The 20276-nt window shown below is 50.5% G+C and overlaps 1 protein-coding gene across 6 annotated transcripts in view; it reads right to left on the bottom strand.

Annotated features, from left to right (window-relative positions):
* Positions 1–12293: 12293 nt before the first annotated feature.
* EBF3 (EBF transcription factor 3) overlaps positions 12294–20276 on the bottom strand; it is a 118415-nt gene continuing 110432 nt past the window's right edge. Inside the window, exons 12-17 of one of the 6 annotated variants that reach the window (XM_081075401.1) lie at positions 19703–19768; positions 18916–19093; positions 17707–17895; positions 17117–17314; positions 15943–16055; positions 12294–14932 (exon numbers count right to left, since the gene is read on the bottom strand). In XM_081075401.1, coding sequence (XP_080931527.1) covers positions 14915–14932; positions 15943–16055; positions 17117–17314; positions 17707–17895; positions 18916–19093; positions 19703–19768 — 762 coding nt within the window. In that variant the 3' untranslated portion in view covers positions 12294–14914. The remainder of the gene's footprint in view (positions 14933–15942; positions 16056–17116; positions 17315–17706; positions 17896–18915; positions 19094–19702; positions 19769–20276) is intronic. The other 5 variants (XM_081075402.1, XM_081075405.1, XM_081075403.1 and 2 more) reach the window with 5 other exon arrangements.

The following is a 20276-nucleotide window of genomic DNA, read 5'->3' as shown; positions in this document are numbered from 1 at the left end:
TATTCTCAAACCAGCCATCTGGTCTCTAAGGCAACCCAGAAGACCCTCTGGCAAAGGCTGTCGCAGGTGTCAGCTGGGTGTCAGAGTACCTGGTTTGCATTTCTTTTCAAAAGTCCCTCTTTCTCAGCACACCCTCCCCACAGGCTGGCTCCAGTGCCACCCCCCAACGAGCCTAAATGTGTGCCCCCCCCCCACAGCAGTTCAGTTTAGAGATGAGCCTCCAGCTGCCATTCTCCTACCTTAAAGTCAGCGACAAGCCCGGAGCCCCAGATTCTCACCTGGGTCTCACCTGGGCCTGCGGGCGCTCGGGAGGGTGCAGTGGTCTCCCTCCCATTTCCTCTCTTCCTAAAGATCTAATTCAGTGACTGCGAATTCTCGAACTGTCCCTTAGCTTTCACGAAGAAGGAAAATGCGGCAGCGGCTTTTCCAGTGTCCGAGAACAGTTGTGTTTTCCAAGGCATATTTTCTCCTTTTGTTCTCTGCCCCCTGGTCGCTGAGTCCCTCCCGGGACCCTAGCAGAGACCAGCCATCCCTAATGACTTACAGCACCTTGCTTCACGGGCTGCTCTGTAACTTCCTTGTTGGAGACTTATTTTTGTCAAGGAGAAGCGTTAGTCGCCCGTAGAACTGCTTTTGGAATAGAAATCCCTCTGACACGGTGCAGATGCTTCGTTTAATGCCTTTGCTTCTCTGTCCCTTTCTTAGTTTCCCCACATGGATCAGACCTGGACACAAGATGGCCGGAAGCTGCCCGGCAGCCCCAGACAGGCAGCCAGGCTCTGAGCACACAGTGATACAGGCCCCGTCTCAGGGATGAGAAGACTGCGATTGTCTTTCTTAAGGTCTCTGCCCCTCAGAGGGGCGCTGGACTCTGCCCAGGCCTCGTGACCCCAAACCCCGAGTGCTGTCCGGTCCATAGCCACCTGTCCTAGGCACTTAGAAGTGGCCGTCACTCGGAGGAGCTGGTCAGGAAGGACTGTGACCCAACACCCTCTCACTCTGCCGATTGCTCACGGACCCAAGGTAGAGGGCAGCATTTGGGGGGGGGGGTCTTTCTCCATCCCCCCCACTGTAGTGCCTGCTGTGCTGTGGGCCCCCATGATCCCCATGAGTGTCTCCCTCCCAGGCCTCGCGCTCTGTGCCGGCCGAGCTGGCCCCACTCAACTCCAGGGCTTGAACCCCTCAGTGCTGGTCCATCTGAAGGCCGGAGTAGTGACCCCGGCATCTGTGTGAGGCCTCCACAAACACTCTGAATGGAGCTGGGGGTCTCCGGCTGCCTTGGCCTCCGGGGTGGCTGGGCCTACCTCAGGAGTTCTTGTAGTTTTGTTGCTTTGAAGAACGTATTTTGTTACTTTGTTACTTTGAAAAGTAGCGCAAAATCTACATGCTGCGGAGCAGAACCATACTAGATAATAAAAAACTGAATTGTCAACCACACACCCTGAGCCCAGAAGCAGGGGCCTCATTCTTTTCTGTGCCATGGACGCTGTCTCAGAACGATGCTTTCAGGCGCATAAAAGAAAACACACAGGTTTACAAAGAAGATTAATGCCATTGAATAGTTGCCAAAGCACTGAAAATCCAATTTGTGGTATTGTTATATGCCTGCTTCTCTGTTATTAATGCATTAAAGTCAGAAAATCTAGCAACAGGTGTCCTAATTACCAGAATTCTGAAGTCGTCATAACCAGAAACAACCTCTCGCGATCTCAGCAAAAAGTCCCTGGAATGGCTACAACACCTGGGCCTTGTTGCCTCTGTTTATAATGGAAAGAACTGCTAAACTTTGTAGAAGTTGGTGAAAATAAAGATGTAACTGCTCCCCACTCAAGGTCAGGACCTGAGGTCAGGAACCCCTGCAGTGGTTGGCTACATGGAAAAGAACACCATTTCCTTGAAAGTTTGGTTTAAAAGCTGGGGTCCTGGGCTGCAGCGATCATCCAAGCAGGAAAGCCCCCACCTCAGGGGCCTATGGTCTCGGGGGTGAGAGTACAGGAGTTAATTCAGGAAAGCCTGTACTTAATTTAGTGGAATAAGTGCTAAGGAGAGAGGTGACAAAGGTAGTCTGCCCTCCTGGGCAGCGGAAGGCTGGGAAGACCCTCGCGGAGGGCACAGCCTGCAGGAGCCCTAAGGGGTCCCGGGTGCCAACTTTCTCCAGGAAATGTGGTTTCCCAGGAAAACCAAAAGCTGTAAGAGAAATTCTCCATGAAGAGCAATGCTGATTTTTTTATGCTTTGATAAAACCACAGGACTTTTTTTATAACAGCTTTATTGAGAAATAATTCACATACCATACAATTCACCTATTGAAAATGTACAATTCAATGGTTTTCAGTCTATTCCCAGATACGTGCAGCCATCGCTACAGTCAATTTCAGAACATTTTCATCCACTCAGAAAGAAACCCTCCCGTGTTTCTTTAGCTGTCACCCTCCCATCTGCCCGTATTCCCAGCCCCAAGCAACCACTCATCTATTTTCTGTCTACATAGATTGGCCTGCTAGGGACATTTCATATAAGTAGAAACATAAAACATGCGGGGGTTTTGGTGACTGGCTTCCTTCACGTAGCAAAATGTTTTCACAGTTCATCCGTGTTTTAGTGTGTCTGTACCTCATTCCTTTTTATGGCTGAATAATATTCCCCTGCGTGGCTACAGCACACGTTGAAACTCCATTCATAATGGATATTTGGGTTGTTTCTACCTTTTGGCTTAATGAATAATGCTGCTATAAACATTCTTGTGCAAGTTTTCTTGTGAATACATGTTTTCGTTTCTCTTGGGTAAATACCTATGAGTAGAATCGCTGGCTTGTACGGTAACTCTGTGTTTAACCATTTGAGAAACGGCTGGACTCTTCCAAGGGCCTGCCCCATTTTGCACCCCACCAGCAGTGTCCGGGGGCCCGATTTCTCCGTGTGCTCACCAGCAGTTGTTATTGTCTGACTTTGATTATGGCCATCCTTGTTTCCTACTGTGGTTTTGATTTGCGTCTCCCTGGTGACTAATGATTTTGACCATGTTTGCATGTGCTTTTTGGCCATTTCTATATCTTCTTTGAAGAAACGTCTATTTAGATCATGCGCATTTTTAAACTGAGTCCTTTGTCTTTTTATTCTTTGTAAGTGTTCTTTATATAGTCTAGATACAAGTCCTTCTCACACATGTGATTTTCGGATAGTTTCTCCCATTCTGGGGGTTGTCTTTTCACTCTCTTGATAGTGTCTTTTAACCATAAGTGTTTTTCATTTTGATGAAGTCCAGTTTATCTGTTTTTTCTTTTGTGGCTCATGATTTTGGTGTCACATCTAAGATGTGTGTCACCTCCATTGTCAAATCTGAAATCATACACACACCCCTGTGTTTTAAGAATTTTATAGTTGTCACTCATACGTGTAGGTCTTTGACCCATTTTGAGTTAACTTTTGTGTACGGTGTGAGCTGAGTCCAACTTCAGTCTATCGTCATCCCAGAACCATTTGTTGAAGAGACTGTCCTTTCCCCATTGAGTGGTCTTGGGACCCCGGTTGAAATCAGTTGACCTTAGGTACATGGGGTTACTTTTGGACTCTCCATTCTATTTCCTTGGTCCATTGTCTATCCTATGCCAACGCCACACTGTCTTGATTTCTGTTTTGTTTGGTTTTTTTTAAGTTTTAAAATTGGAAATTGGGAATCCTCCCACTTTGTTCTTTTTCAAGATTGTCCGGTTATTGTGGAGCCTTCAATGCCGTGTGACTCTTAGAATCAGCTTGGCGGTTCCTTCAGCGAAGCCAGCTTTGCTTCCAATAGGGATTGCATCAAATCCGTAGATTAACCTGGGGAGGATAGCCATCTTAGTGATTCTATCTTCCCATCCGTGAACAGGGGCTGCTTTTTCATTTATTTGGCTCTTCTTTCAACAAAGACCACAGGTCTTTCTGAAAGCATCTTGGGTGCTTCTAAACAGCTGACCTTTGCAGAGTACCCGCTTCACCAGCGCCCTGTGAGAGCTGGTGCAAGGTGCAAAGTCCCACCCTGTCAGCATCGATGCAGTCTGAAGTGAACAAACTCAAGGTGGAGGGGATTGGGTTTGGGTTTTGTTCTGCCCCTGAAAGGCCCCCCTGTATCCTGCAAGCCTGAGCCCTCATCACCGGCCTTCCCACGCCGATGGGCCCTCATCACTCCATCTGATCACTGCTTCAGCTCAGAGCTCCTGGGTGTTCTCCTGCCTTTGGTTTTATCACCTCTGTTCCCTCTTTCTCTGAACACTATTACTCTCCTCTTCACAGCAGGGGACTGATCATATCTTAGGATATCCTGGTTTGCACTTCTGTGTGTGAGAGCAGTCGTCCCTTCCCAGATGCGTACCCACTGCACTCAGCCCAGCATATTGAGTAGCCCATCCTTTTCCCAGCGCTCTCAGTGTCACCTCTGTTACAAATCGGGCGACATGTATGTGGGGTCCGTGTCTGGACTCTATTCTTTTAGGTTATTTGTCTGGTCTTGCTCCAGTCTTATTTGGATAATGTCATGGACTGAATATTTTTGTCCCCCCAACCCCCCAAGTTCATATGTTGAGGCCCTAACCCCACAACATGATGGGATTTGGAGGTGGGCCCCTTGGGAGGTGATTAAGCTTAGATCAGATCGTGAGGATAGGGCACCCACAATGGGAGTGAGGCCCTTATGACAGATCAGAGCCCTTCCTCTCTCTGCCCTGCGAGAACACAGCGAGAAGGCAGCTGCCCACAAGCAGAAGGCGGGTCCTCACCAAGAAGTGAATATGACAGCACCTTGACCTTGGACTTCCAGCTTCCAGAACTATGAGGAAGAAATGCTGTTTTTTCAGCCCCCATCTGTGGGGTTCATTAGAGCAGCCAGAGCCGATGGAACCAGAGTTTAAGTCCTCTAAGCTTCGCACACTCTCAGGATTGCCTTGGCTGCTTGGTCACCCACATTTCCACGGAAATTTCCGAATGACCTTGTCAACTCCAAGAAAAGAGCTAATTGGAATTGGACTGAGATTGCACTGAACCTAAAGGTCATTGTAGGGAGAATCGGCGTCTTTTCAGTAGGTCGTTTTTTAATCCATGAGTATGGTACATGCCTCCATTTATTATGAGTTTGAAATTTTCAGCACAGTTTCTGGTTTCCTGGGCAGACATCTTCTATAACTTTTCTAGCTATCTTCCTAGATACTTGATATTTTTATGCTACTGTAAATACTGTAATTTTTTAAATTCTATTAACTATTATTGTTGGAGAAATATGGTTGTGTATTGACCTTGTATTCACCAGCCTTGCTCAATTTCACTTACTAAATTTAATACTTTGTAGGTTCTTTTGAATTTTCTTATAACACGAATTTTAAAATAATGCTGTTCCTAATTTGTCTGGTTTGTAATTATTTGGTTGCAAGAAGCAGAAATTCCTTCAAGGAAGTTAAAATAAAGTGATGTTGGTATAAGGCCCAAAGGGACGCTGTGAAAACCAGGAGTCGGGAACCCAGCTGGTTCTCAGGGGACGTCCCGCCAGACCCACAGCCCTGGTCCCACACCTCTGTGCGTCCTTCTCACCCCCACCCGGCCCTCTCCGCCAGCAGCCCAGCTTCCTGGTCTCTGACCTCCTGCCACCCTGAGTAGCTCAGCTCCTTCCAAGTGGCCTTGAAGAACCAGCGCCCCCAGGACATCTGGCCTCGATGCTGCAGGACAATCTGATTGGCTGTCAAGCAGGATGGTGACCATTACCCTCCCGGGACCCTGGAGAGCACATGCTCTCCAAGGGGTCTGTGGGGACAAAGCCCCAAAAAGCAGTTTCCAGGCTCTCGGCCTCACATAGAAAGGTGCTGGCTCGGGTAGTAAATGGCCATCAACTGTGATCAGATGGCCAGCAGCTGTGGCTAGTTGGCCGTCAGCTGTAACCCGTAAGCCATTGGCCACTAATATAACGGCTGTGGCTACGCTAGCAAAAAAAAAACGGGGGCTAGCAAGAGCGGATTGCAGAGAGGCAGATGCCGCCGGCGAGAATATAGTGATATGACTCCCCTACTTATGGCTCCGTGGGTGTTCCTTTTTGGTCTCACCATGTCCTGCGTTCTTATGTGGGGAGCAGGAGCAGAGACCCGCCTGCTGCCCTGCATGACAAATGGCGCAGCGAGCAGGGTCCCCTGCACGACACATGGCGTAGTCGGCAGGATACGGTGCTGGCCAAAGCTCCCCGAAGGGCAGTGGAGCAGTTTGTGCGTCTGAAAGCTCAGTCTGAGGAAGACCAGGAGAAGCAGCTGCCGGAGAGCTCGATCCCCGTGGAGGGGTGGGAAGATGTGGACAGTTCCCCAACCAGCAGAGGCCGGAGAAAGCGGAGGACATTGCCGCCCTGTGGGCTGGGAAGTGCTTGCTGAGGCAGCCTGGATGCAGGACTTGTCCCAGGAGGAAACACTTGCTGAGTCCTCCGTGGGAGATGAGGGTGAGGTCAAGGTCATCCCTCACGCCCAGGACAGCCCTGGTGAATGACTATGGACTATGAGGAATTGCCTTCTATCCCTGATTTAATGGACGCTTGACTGTTTGGGAACATACCACCATGTAGTGGGACTGGCGGATGTTTGCTTTTGTGTCTTGACTGGCCACCATTGATAATATGTAAGCACCTTGATGTGAGCCGCTGTTGTTCCAGCTCGGTACCCCGAGAGGCCCAGAGAGAGTGGCAGTGCCCTGAGAGCCCTGGCTGAGTCCAGGAAGTCTGGCTGTGCCCAGAGAGAGTGGCAGTGCCCTGTGAGCCCTGGCTGAGTCCAGGAAGTCTGGCTGTGCCCAGAGAGAGTGGCAGTGCCCTGAGAGCCCTGACTGTGTCCAGGAAGTCTGGCTGTGCCCAGAGAGAGTGGCAGTGCCCTGAGAAACTCTGGCTGTGCCCGAGGAGACAGGTGGTACCCTAAGAAGCCCAGGAAGTCTGGTTGTGACCAGAAGCACTGGTGGTGCCCTGAGAAACCCTGGCTGTGCTCAGAGAGCCTGGCTGTGTCCGGGATAGTGCATTCACCTCCAGGCTCCTCGCACAGGGCCCCTCACAGAAGACGCTTGTCGCATAGATTGTGAGGCGAGACCCTGTAGGGGTGGAGTGTGGAGACAAAGCCCCCAAAAAACAGTTTCCAGGCTCTTGGCCTCACATAGAAAGGTGCTGGCTCGGGTAGTAAATGGCCATCAACTGTGATCAGATGGCCATCAGCTGTGGCTAGTTGGCCGTCAGCTGTAACCCGTAAGCCATTGGCCACTAATATAATGGCTGTGGCTGAGCTAGCAAAAAAAATGGGGGCTAGCAAGAGCGGATTGCAGAGAGGCGGATGCCGCCGGTGAGAATATATTGGTTTTACTCCCCTACCTATGGCTCCGTGGGTGTTCCTTTCTGGCCTCACCGTGTCCTGCGTTCTTGTGTGGGGAGCAGGAGCTGAGACCCCACCGGACGCCCTGCACGACAAATGGCACAGCGAGCAGGGTCCCCTGCACGACAGGGTCCTTCCTGAGTGTCCACTTCAGAGAGAACTTGGGAAGTATGTGTGTTGTATGCAAGCTTTCACCTCCCATGTATCCCAACAACTCACATTGCTGTAATGCGCACTAGCACTTTTTACACACACACACACACACACACACACTCACACACACACACATATATTTTTCCTCGCTTTCTCTCTCCATAGAAACTTACCAATTGGGATGATATTGTATATGCAGTATTATATGCTTGCTTCACTTAATTTTATGTCATTAGTATTTACCATTTCATTAAATATACTTCAAAAACATGATCTTAATAGCGTAATAGAATATATAATACAATACATAATATATAGTATTCTATTACATGGCAACGCCATAATTCAATTAACGATTCCCACTTTTCGACAGGTGGGTTCTTTCCGGTTTTTAAAATAAATCTTACAGCAGCAAACACGTTATACGTATAGCCCTGTCTAATGTCTGTCTCCCTAAGAGTGCGTCCTAGAAGTGGGATTAGTGGCTCAGAGGATGTGAACGTTCTTGTCTCTGATATCGCGTCTGATTGATTTCCGGAAGGGTTGTGCCGCTTACTCTTCTACCGACAACTGTGAGAATGCTCATTTCTCCATCAACACAAGTGAGTATTAGCTTTTAAGAAAAGTCTTTTCTAATTTAACACATGAAAAAAAAGTCGTCTCATTATTTTAATCCGATACGCCTTTTTAAGTAAGCGTGAACATATTTCCCTGAGCTTTATCGATCACATATATTGTTCCCTTGTGAGTTGGCTATGAATTTGCCCACTTTTTCTTCAGGGTGTCCACCCAGTCTTATTGATTTGCAAAAATTGTATATTGGGAATATAAGCCCTTTGTTGTCATTGTTGCAGGATTCTCTCTCTATCGGAGACTGCAGCCTCACGCCAGCTTGGGTTCTGGAGGCCCCACGCTGGTGGTACGGCGGGGCAGTGACGAGCGTGGTCTCTTGTAGGTGGAAACACGAGTTTCAGGTTTGGTCTTAGCTAATGAGCCGCTGCCAGGTGAGTGAGCTCTCCCTGACCCAGCATCAGTGCAGCGGCAGGAGTGGTGTGACGGGGCAGCGGGTGGGACCCCATGTTCCCTTCTGGCTCTCTGTTTCTATTTTGCCCACAGCCTCTGACTCTGCTACCCGAATCATTGCTTTTTTTTCTTGATTGTCCTGTCCCCATCGTCACTTTGCCGGCAGTGACAGAAGCTTTTCCTGAGCCCTGGCGGGGCTGACTGGTGGCCTCAGCCATTGCCGCCCAGCCCCTCTGGCACTGGGGGACCCTCAGTGGCCCCAGCCTGCAGCCCTCCTGTCCCTACATTTTGTGAGTGCCCCCTGCACTCGGCCTGTTGCCCTGCCCACAGCACACATGCCACACACTTCAGAGGGACACCGACTGTACACAGGTATCCTGGTCCCTGCAGCCCCAGGTGGGACATAAGGTGACCTGAGGACACTGTGGGGAGAGCACCGGGGGGGAGGGGTCCTTGGAAGCCCCCTGGTGTGTTGCAAAGGACCTGGGGAATGTGTTGCAAAGGACCTTCTGGCTTCAGCTGCTGAATCGTGGACGTGCGACACTGGTTGTGTCCTCAAGAAATGCTCCTGAGCCCGAGCTGACGTCAGCTGGACAAGCCAGTTTCCATCTCTCAGCCTGTCCAGGCCCTGAGTCAGACCCCTTGAGCCCTGGAGGTGGCATGTGTCCTCCGTGAGCTTGGTTGGGACCTTCTCAGGGAGGTGTGGCTCTTGCTCCATCCAGATGGTCTCTCTCTTTTCTTAATTCCCAAAGGTATCTGCAACCTCGGTCGGTGGAAAGAGCGCACAGTTTGGAGGCTGGAGACTTCATTTGGCATCTGGCTCTGGTCCTTCCAGCCTTGGGCTAGTCAGCTCATTTCTGCAAACTGCACTTTTGTGCCCTGAGAAAGGGGGACCAGCTCCAGCAGAGCACCCAGGGACCCCCCCCCCCCGAGATAATGTGACAAGTCTAATGTGAGAGATGACGCTTACTTGCTGCATGAAAATGTGTAGGGTGTTCAACGCACTTTCGAGACGATAGTTTAGAAGGTGGTCTCTGAGCACTCTTCAATCAGAAACGCTCTTCACGTCCCTGGTGAGGCAGCTCCCACCCGGCTTTTGTCCTCTGCTCCAATCCTTTCAGGAGGAAGAAATGCTCTTCCAGACCCACACTGCACCCCGCTGCTCAGTGGGACACTTGAGTCCGGACCGGGTGCCCCAGTATAGGGGTGGCAGGTGAGGGGGTACAGCCGTGTACCATCCAGGTAACTCAGGTGAACCCCTGGTTGGCTGGTGGCCTTCACTGGCTCCCAAAGTTGGGAGGGAACATGGGGAAGGGCCCCCTCAACCAGCCTGCGAGACACAGCAGGCTTTGCCAAGGAGCGAGCGTTGGGCTCAGACTGAATGGCTGAGTAGGAATTGGCCATGTCTTCTCGCCGCCCCAGGCCATAAGCTCCGTGTGGGGGCCTAGGGCTCCACGTGGCTCTATGTGGGGGTCCCAGAGCAAGTTCAAGGCCTGGATTTGAACCAGAACTTACCACAGCCCCAGGAGAACATGTCTGTATTGGCCATCAGTGCATCACAACTGCAAGACCTAGAAGTCACTGTCAACTCTGCCAAGGACACTAGATGTCTCCAGGTGAGGCCATGGCTGGACTCAGAGCTGAATGGCACCTGCTCAGTTTTGTCGTGGGTTTACTTTTCCAGAAGTGAGCGGGGAGCAGAGTCAGAACCATGTCTGAGTCTGCACGGGGGTCAGGAGCTGCTCCTGTTTGTCCCCAGGCCAGGGGCTGGGAGCTGCGTGCACGCTGGCTCCCTGTGAAACCTGCGGCTCCACACTGGGAAATGACAAATGACCAAAAAATCAATTTGTAATCTGATTGGAGGTTTTTGATTTCCTCTGATGAGTTTAAATTTCATTAAAAGCAACCTTATTCCAACATAAAAGGAATCCTTGAAGGGTAAAACAGGGGATTGTCTCACCAAGTATAAAGCAGCCCGACTCTTTTGTGTGATTTATTCATCGCATTAATTGTGAGGGCCAACCGGGGTGTCCGTTGGCAGCTGTGCTGTTATCAGGGCCTGGGATCGGCCTGGGAGCTCAGAGTACAAGGACTCACATTCAAAAATCGCTCTTTGGCATATTGACACTCCAGTTATCAACAATTCTTATTATCTGCTGGGGGGGAGTGCGCAGCTGGGGGCCAGAGCGGCTACAAATGGCTGCCGCAGCCGCCACTGCCTTCCCTTAATGGTATGTATTCTCTGGAAAACCTGATCATCATAGCCTCTTGTCTCAATGAGAAATTGACATTTTCTGAGGACTTCTTTGGGTGCTCCACGCGAGGAGATAAGGCTGGAGTTGTTTTCAAGAAGGGCGGCCTTTCTTCCCGTTCCCTTTCTTTATTGCTCTCGTTGACCCACTTGATGAGTATGGATTTCATGAGGTCTTTTTCAGCATTTGAACTATAAAAGGTTCAGAATGACACCACCCCTTATAGACAAAAGATAACCTTGCCCTTTGAATATATTGATTCTTTATTAACTAGGCTGTTTAATGCAATGAAATGAGGCATTAGATTGAAGCCCATTTCGAGTGCTTTGAATAATCTTTAAAAGCCTGAAAGGCCTTAAGAGGCAACCTGGCAATAATTGGCATACATTCTGAGAGAACGTACTTCTTGCTTCTGATTCGAAACACAAACATAAAATAATTCCTCTCTCCCCAGGTTGCAGGGCTCCAAGCAGGCACCGGGCCCCCACCCCTCAGCTGCGTTCCTGGCACTGGCTCCAAGTAGGAAGAGGTGAACTGTGTCCCCCACCCCCACCCCCCAGCACCTTGGGCAGGAGCCTAGGGGGCGGGGAGTGGGGCGTGGGCAGGCTGCAGCTTTGTACCCCACGAGCCTCTGGCTTTGCTGTCTCTTTAAGGCTGAAACAAGAATGCAGTCAATGGAACCTATTGTCATTGACAGGAGAAAAAGGTATTCACAAGTTTCTTTATGTTTTGAATAATTGTTTCCTGTTTTGCTCAGCAGAACAAGTAATTAAGAGGACATTTGTGAGTTAATTTGGATCACACTTATGTCTATGTGTTATGGAGCTGCAAGCCAAAACATGCAAAAGCAGCCTTTCATTGATGAGGAAATGAGAACTACTACGGAATGAACCGGACCAAGGCGCTGAACGTCAAGGTGTTAAATGAGGCCTCTGGCTGTAACAGAGCCCACAGAGGCCAGTGCAGAGCATGGGGTCTGTTAGGCCACTGCAGGAGAGCTGGAATGGGCGGGGGCATGGCGCCACTCCTGTCAGACCCCAGCGGGCAGGGGTCTGCTCAGTGGTGCCCGCCCACCCAGGGCTGCTGCTGATGTGCCGTCCAGAAGGTGGTTCCTGGGGCCCAGTGATGGGGATAGAAGGGGTACTTGCTCTCTACCTGCTAAACCCTCGCTCAGGAGCAGAGGGCTGGGGGTGGTGAGGTGACCAAGCCCCCCAGGGAGCCTCATGATGGTTTAGGTGCCACAGAGCTGCTGGGGCCCGTGTCCAACACAGAGTCACAGGCAGGACCTTCTGTGGACCAGGCCCGTCTAAACAACTGCAAGAATCTCTCTGCAGGTTCGGTGAGGGCTGGAGAATTGTTCACCTTGTGGAAGCTCCTTCTACGACTTGATTTTATCTTGGCCGAGACAGAGCTCTGGGATCCAAGGTATTCAAATGAAATCCCCAGTGGGACTTGTGCTCAGTGTTTCTGCATAGCTTTAATAATCAAAACATAAACTTACCCAAAGTGAAATTCACAGACAAGAAATACTTTAATTAAATATTGTGTAAAATGAACATTTTTATACAGTTAAATATCTGAAAAAATGTACAGATAAACCATCTTATTGTAGGGTCTTTAACAGTAAAATCTAGCAGTTAGTGACGCGCTCAGTTTTGAGACAATGAAGCGATGAGGGCATTGACTAATGACTCTCAAACACAATCCAAGTGCAGGTATGAGGGGACTTGCAAACGCTCTTAACGGGTACACGTGAGCTCGTTGTTCGGTCAAACCCTGACTGATACAAAATAAAACGGAGGCAATTTAGTTCCAAAGTCACTTCTCAGGCTTTTCCACGTAGCTAAGCCTTGTCAGCCGTCACAGGGCCAGAGTGTGACCTGCTGACCGCTGGGGACATTCTGTTTTGTTTATTGAGTCCCTTGAATGAATACTTTTCTAAGCTGTGCATTGTTTTGCTTTTTTGTCAAGAAAGTTTTTTAAAAGTCCCTCCTTTTTGTGTTAAGTTTGATTTCTGCTGCAGTTTGCAAAACGTTTGCTGAGCTGCGTCTGCAAAGCAACGCACGGGCAGGGGAAGCTGACCCTTTTGGTCTCACTGCAGGTTTGGCACTGACAGGCACAGGATCCGAAGGTCATTCCAGTTTGAAAAGTACAGACAGTGCTGTTGGGTCTAACCACACAAAAAAGTATTGTCAAAAACAAAAAAAATTAAAAGTCAGCGGTCGTTTCAATCCCCCGAAACCTCTCTGCACCTGAGGTGAGCTTGGGAGGACGCAGCAGAATCCGACACAGAAAGGAGTGACACAGGTGTCACCAGGTTTGTGCTTTTGTGTGTGTGTGTGTGTGTGTTACACCGTAAGTCTCCAAATGAAATATTAACAATTGTGGTGTAAGACTGCGATAGAACAGCACAAAGGTTCTTTAAAGAAGTCTATTTTTAAGGCATCGGAGAAGTTAATGTGGCAAACGTTTTAATTAAAACATCAGAAGTAAATTTTATTTTAAACTTTAGGCCTCTGAATTTTTCCAGTAAACACAGTTCAGCTATGTGGCAAAGTCATGGGTGGCAGCTAAAATGACTTTTTACATTCTACAAAAAAAAAAATAAAATTAGGACACAGCCCCAAACGGTGTCGCCTCTTTGCGGCTGTTCCACATGCACAGAATCTACGAGGATTTGTCACAGCCGGTGGCACCGTTTTGTTTTGACTATACAACAAACTTTTTTTTTCAAAAGTATTTGTTCAGATAACTTAAAAATAATATAAAAATAAACAATGAATTTGACTTTTCCTCAAAATAAAAAAAAAAAAGGATGGAAAGTCTAAACAATAGCAAAATTTTTAAGTACAAGTGAAATGCAAGGACACTGGTTCATTTTAACGAAACAGATCAAAGAGACGGTTCTTGGCTTAATGCTCTTCCCAGAATCTCAACACCAGGCCACGATCCAAAACCAATACGGACAAGGAAAAGGAAAAGAAAACGGTAGGGAAAAGTAATGTACAAAATTTCAAAGATAAATACAATATTTATAATTGATATGTTACAAAATAAAGTCCCTTAGCAACTGCAAGTGTTCATGGAAAAGTGTTGAATGGAGACCATTTTATTCCTTATAAGACACATAAGGAATAAAACTTGTTTCTTCTAAATATTTAAGTGGATCTGAAAAAAATTCAAGACAAGTGTATAAATATTTAGCTACAACTTTGGCAAAATCACAAAAGTCTACAATTTTATAACCACATACAAAACACATTAGGGAAGAAGGAACTAGAAGTCAAAAGGACAATTTCTGGTACAAGAAACATGGACCTCACAGTAGCCTAAGAATGCAATAGTATACAGTGCTAGCAAAAGTTGAAAAATGTTGCAGATCACACTTGCTTAACAGGAAGCTCTAGCAGTGGGAGAATATTTTAACCAACAGACAGTAGCATTTTTTTCTCTGTCAGTGTGCTTGTTGAAGGCAAGAGAATTCAATATCAAAGTTACAATTTCTAACTACAATAAGTTACAAAGTTTCATTAAGATGAAGGTAAGCAATGATAAACCCTCCCTCCCTCCCTGCCACCCCCAATTCTCCTAACCATATAGTCATCCTTTCTTCCAGTTTGATGGCTCAACCTCCTTGGCCCCCTTTTTCCACCACAAAAAAATATTTCACATTATAGAGATACACAACCATTGTGAATCTAAGTATGAGTACAGAAAAATGTCTGGAGGCATTTTTCATCAGTGTTTCATGATCATCAAAACGGTGCATTCACAAAGTTTCTCCCAACACATAGCAAGTACTAGACATAGCCAAGACGGAGTCAGAAACTTTATACAAAATAGGCGTCGCTTTGTTTTCCTTGTTCTTCAGGACTGAGAAATGTGAAAATATGAGAAAAGTTCAGTCAATAAAATGGAATTGTTCATGAAGAAGTAGGCTGTTTGCATGTCGATTCTTAATAGTTTAAATAAAATCTTTAAACAAAGTCTTTTGTAGCATTCCGACTGCTGCTGACGTATTTGAAGATACTGTCTCCATCAGCATGTCTGAATATACTAAACGTGTCCCCTGAAGTCCGTCCTTGGATGCTGGGTGCTGCGGAAGGTAAACAAAAGGGCCTCACATTGGCGGGACTACCAGCCCAGACATAGCTGCAAGAGAGAGAGGAGCCTGGTTACTGGGGGCCGCGTCTCGGGCGGAGGGGGGCCCAGCCTTCTCTTTGTGCTTTATTCAGCGCTGCTGTTGGGTCTGCCCAACTCTCCATTAACCAGCCTTGGGCTTGGTTAAGGCGTGCGGGGACCTAGTTCGGGATGGGGTGCAGGTGGGGACAACCGCCCTGCGGGCCTCCTCAAGGACTTCCTGTGGAAATGCTGTGTGCTTCCCTCACCTCTCAGTGGCTGGTTTAGAGCAGATGGAAGCCCAGACTCCCCAGAGGCCACCTGTGTCCACAGACGTGACGCAACCTGCCCTTTCTCCCTGGGTGAGAACTGGACATGCCTCCGATTCCCCTCTGCTTCGCCCTGCCTCTGACCTGCTGACTGCACTGCATCGTAATGGTGAGTCGTGGGTCCTCCGGCATCAAAGCCACTCAGCCTACCTGCCCTGCCCACTCGAGGCCACGGGCCCTGGAGAGACACAAGTCACAGCTCCGCCTCGACAACAGGGCTCTCTCTTCTTAGAATCAAAGAGAAAACTGCGCTAAAAAGCCACGCAGAGTGGATGCTTTCCAGTGAACTCCTGGCACGAATGTGATTTAAAATCTTTTAACTTTAGTGTTGTTTAATTTTTGTCAGAATGATCGTTCTCATTAATTTATGTCTGTAACATATTAATACATTTGCTCATGTAGTGGTGTGAGCTTCAATTTCTCAGCTCATTAATTTCAACAATATTAATTTATCTCCGACTCACCGTTACAACTTTATGACTTCCAAGACCTGTGTGTGTGTGTGTGTGTGTGTGTGTGTGTGTACACATTGCTTACACGGCACCAGCTTTCAGTGCGCCCCAACGCCATGGCACGGGGCCACCTGCCTTTTAAGCAGTTCTGGTGACCGCGGCTGGCTCCCTCCCAGGCCAGGTGGCAGCACTCTGGGGGCCTGGGCGTCCCTCTCACACACTAAGAGATGTTGTGAAGACAATTATTTCAAATCACTGATACCTTTCCAGTTCCTTTTTTGAGCATTAGTTCATCAAAGTGAAATATGCCACCGACTTCACAAAAGGGCCAGTTTGTCTTCTCCACGGTAACGTCCTCAGCACCCAGCAGGGAGCCTGGCACATAGTAGGCGCTCAGTAAATACTGGAGGAATGGATTCAGTTTTTTTAAAGGAGTAACTGGATTTGATTTTCACCGGGAGGAGCATATACCAAGGGTGGTGTCTGAAAGAGGCCAGATGGCGGCCATTTAATCTCAGTGTCTGGGGGTCTCAGAAAATCCCAAAGAGCCACGTGCAAGCTGGGGGCGCTCTCGTGGCCCCGCCTGCCACACACGTCACGGCCACTGCCCACAGAGAGCCGACACTGGGCAGGTGCTGGGTGCCTGCCCCACATGGTCCCATCGGTGGGCAGCCGTGCTTCCCGCTGCCCTCGGGGCCGGCCCGTCCCTGGTGAGTCTTTGAAAGAGACGACTCAGAAAAGCCCTGCCGTCCAGCACAAGTGCATGCATCGCCTTGGGTCTGGGTGCCCCTGGCCAAGGACAGTACGCATGTCTCACAGACCCAGCTGACAACCATGGCCCCGCGTCAGGGCCCGGAGGACCGACGGATTTGGAGACGGGCTCCACAGGTGGCATGATGCCCCACCATCCCGTCCTGGGCGACTTCGCTGCCTCATGAATAAGGAGGCTGCGAGCCTGTGAGCATAGGGCAGGGCCTGTGCCATGAAGGGCTTGTGCCCTGGCCGTGAAGGCCTGTTTGCCGAGAGGCACTGAGCACAACTGCGGTCCTTCCCCGTGGGGCGCCATCCCCTGAGCTTCACGAGGACACCTCGGCCTTGTTGGCAGGGTGAGGAATGGTTTTCATTAACTAAGAGGAAGAATCTGGGGCTGAGCGAATGGTGTCATTCCTATGAATACCGGGGTGGGGGGGTATCGTAGCATGGCAGACCACAGGATTGCATGCAACGGCCATGAGACGTGCAAGGGGTCCGAGAGTATGCCCGAAGCAAGGGCTGTAGCTCCCGCCCGCCTGGGACAGAACCCAGCACTGCCCACCCCCCGCCCCCGGGCCGTGCGGTCCAGCCCCAGCCTGGCCTGCCCTCAGGAGGCGGTTGGGGACAGTCCCGCCAGGGCTCCAGGAGCACCCCGGGACCCCAGCCCGTGCAGCGCCGCTCACCTTGGAGTCCATTCCCATTGGCGCTGGTGCAGGAGGGAGGAGGAGAAGCTTGGGGCCGGACCACAGGCGCGAAGGCGCTCTTTTGTTTCACTGCAGAGATGACATTGGCAGGTGAGAATGAGAAAATGCCGTGCGTACTGCTACAGTTTGAAGGGAGAGTGACCGAAGAGGCTGCCATGGTGGGGCTGGACGGCACTACTGCAACAAAGCAAACAGGTCAGGACACGCGGCGCCAGGCTCGGCAACACGACAGAGAGCCCTCACGGCCTTGCCGGGGACACCGGGGCCAGCAGGGCACGCGTGAGGCGCTTCTGGCTTGGCCGCTCTCTGGATAACAGGCAAACTCTGGTGTTGGACTTTCGTTTCCAATTGGGCGGCCCCGTTTGGTTCCGATTTGGGTTGGGTTTCCAATGTGATCGCATGGGGCCCGTTTGAAGTCAATTTACGGTCGTCATGTGGACGCCCAGCCTCCGGGGCCACCCTTCCTTTTATCCAGTAGCTCACATCACAGAACATCCAACAACGCACACATTTGACTTTGCAGTGAAAATGAATCTGTGTGATGACGTGTGACAAAAACAGACACTTACTGCCGTAGGGAGAGTTAGCGGAGGAGCCATTAAGAAATCCAGGCGAGCCAGGGACCCCTAGATTGGCCATGGCGCCACTTCCATATCCATTCATGCTAGTGCTGACTGTGTTGTAATTGGACTGCTGGGGAGTACTGCTGGGGACGTAGCCTCGCGGGGACACGCTGCTTGTATTGCGACTGTAGCCGACTGTTAAAATCCCCCCCCGGCCAAAAATAACGTTATTATCAGGGAGAGACACTTGGGGGGGGTTTCCCCGCAAACCTGTATCATATATTAAACATTTGTAACTGATCTGACGCTTCACTCCAGCCCTCATGCCCCTAAGCAGCTCAGCTAACCTTGTCACGCCAGACCTGGCACGTGTCACCGCCAGGCCCGTCCCTTCTGCTGGCTTCGACAGCCGCCAAAGCACGCTTCGATCTAACCGTCAGTTGCTTTCACGTTTCTCTTTACAAGCAATTATCAACAGCTTGGCTTCCTGGTCTGTCCCCCCACTATGTGAACTTTCGGCCTCTGCAGACCTTCAAATGCCATGGCTGACAAGGAGAGCTTGTTTGTGGCCGTAACGCCCCCTGGAAGGCCGTTTAGGGGGTCTTCATTTTCATGGCTGCTGTGTCTGTGAGTGTGGGGAGGGGGGCAGGGGGCAGTGGCTTCATTCCTGCTGTGGGGGGTGGATGAAGGGGAGCCCAGCAGCAGCACAGCTGAGCTGCTTTCTGACACTACCGCCTGCACAGAGTTTTATGAGGGGACTTAACATGGACTCAAGGCTCAAGCGGCCGGTACCACGAGCCCCGGCTGCCCAGGGCACTGCGTCATGGGATAAGCTGCAAAGCGGGGCAATTGGACTTCCTGTCCAAACTTAGAAACCAAATCCCACCCATGCAACATACCCAAGGAGGGTCCCATCGGCTCACTACGTCACAGCTACCCTATGGCTTACCCCAGACTTTCAAGGAAAACCAGGTCGCTTACGAATACATTCAAGGAAACTTCTAGCAAATACTATAAGCTGAGTGGCAGCCGACGTAGCTGCTGCCTAGGCTCTGGGCCCTCAGCGTGCTCTCTGCACGGCAGCTTTTGGGCACAGCTTCCGGGGACCGAGCACTGTCCTATCCAGCTGGCCTCGGGACAAGTCAGCTGTGGCTACGTCTCACCACCCTGTGGGGTGTCGGGGAAGGACGGGGTCCGCCCTGCGTGGCCGCCTACCTTGGTCGTTGGCTTGTGATGTCTCTGAAACATTCACGGCGAGCTGGCTGCTGAAGGAGTTGACGCCCATCATGCCGGTGTGTGCGGGGGTGTTGCCCAGCGTGGGGATCTGGTTGTGGTTGCGGGGGACGCTGTACAACGCCTCGGCGATGTCAGCCGCTCGCTTCAGGATGATCTCCTGGGCAGGAGGGCGCCCGTCACCGAGGGCCAGGCCCGGCGGCCGCCCCCCACCGCCCGGCCCTCCACCGACCAGGGCCAACAAGGCGGCAGGCCACGGTCCCTCAGTCTAGCCTCTGACAAGACGTATATTTCAACGGGGAAGGAATGTCCCTCAGGAAATAATTCACAGGGGCTTCTGCAAGGGCACAGCATCTGCTCTGCTCTGCCCTCAAGTTGTGCACAGGGGCTTAGGGCAATGAGGAAGGTACTGGACTCAGTCAGAGAAAGGAAGCCGTGCAGAGGGACGGCCCTCAGGACCCCCGAAAACCCCTGGCAGAGTGAAAAGGGGTGTGGGTGCCGGCAGCACCAAACAGCACCTGCCTCTGAATCGTCTGATGGATTTCTAACTGGCCCTCTTTCCTGTGACGAGTCCTTCTGGTCCTGACACTGACTTGTCATTTCCTACGTGAATATGTAGTGCAAGGGCACAGACACGCAGAGGAAGGCTTTCCCGCATCCGGCTCCCGGTCAGCAGCTGTGGCCAGAAAGCCCGCACTGGACCCAGGCCGGCTGGCCGATCACGGACACGGGGCATGTGGGAAGGGGTGGCGTGTCAATGCCCACCTACCTGGTTGTTGTGTGGCATTCCATATAAGGCTTCCACAAGGTCAGCCGCCCTCTTGAGTAACACTTCCTAAAAGAAAAGCGAAGAGGGTGACGTCCCTGGAAGAGGCCGAGTGCTGCCCGCCCCACCAAGAAACAGCTGTGACCTCAGTCACCTCTGCAGGTGGAGGAGCCAGGTGACCCCTGAGCCCAACCCGTCCTGGCCCCATCGCGGAAGTCAGGCACAGGCAGGACGCCTGTCTTAGGTGACACAGTCAGTCCGCCCTGAGCCCGAGGACATGCCACCTGCCCTCACGGGGCGCTCCTCTGGTGTGGCGGCTGGCGGAGGGCGAGTGCATGCGCCCAGCCTGCGCCCGAGGTAGTGGCGGAGTCTGGTGGGTATTAAACAAACACACACGGCGCAGACATGAAAGGCCCGAGCGTGCGTTCGCACTTTGGTGGTGAAGAACAATAAGTAATTTTCCATATCTTAATTAAACTGCCAGAGCCCTTCACGACAACATCTCACCCCTAATTCACGCCCCAAATTTGCAAGTGAGTTCAGTGCTTATTCCTCTTTATTTTGAACAATAAAGCGA

The sequence above is a fragment of the Rhinolophus hipposideros genome, assembly GCF_964194185.1.
Source record: "Rhinolophus hipposideros genome assembly, chromosome: 15".
NCBI lineage: Eukaryota > Metazoa > Chordata > Mammalia > Chiroptera > Rhinolophidae > Rhinolophus > Rhinolophus hipposideros.
The sequence above is the reverse complement of the archived record's forward strand: the minus strand, read 5'-3'. Positions and strand labels throughout refer to the sequence as shown.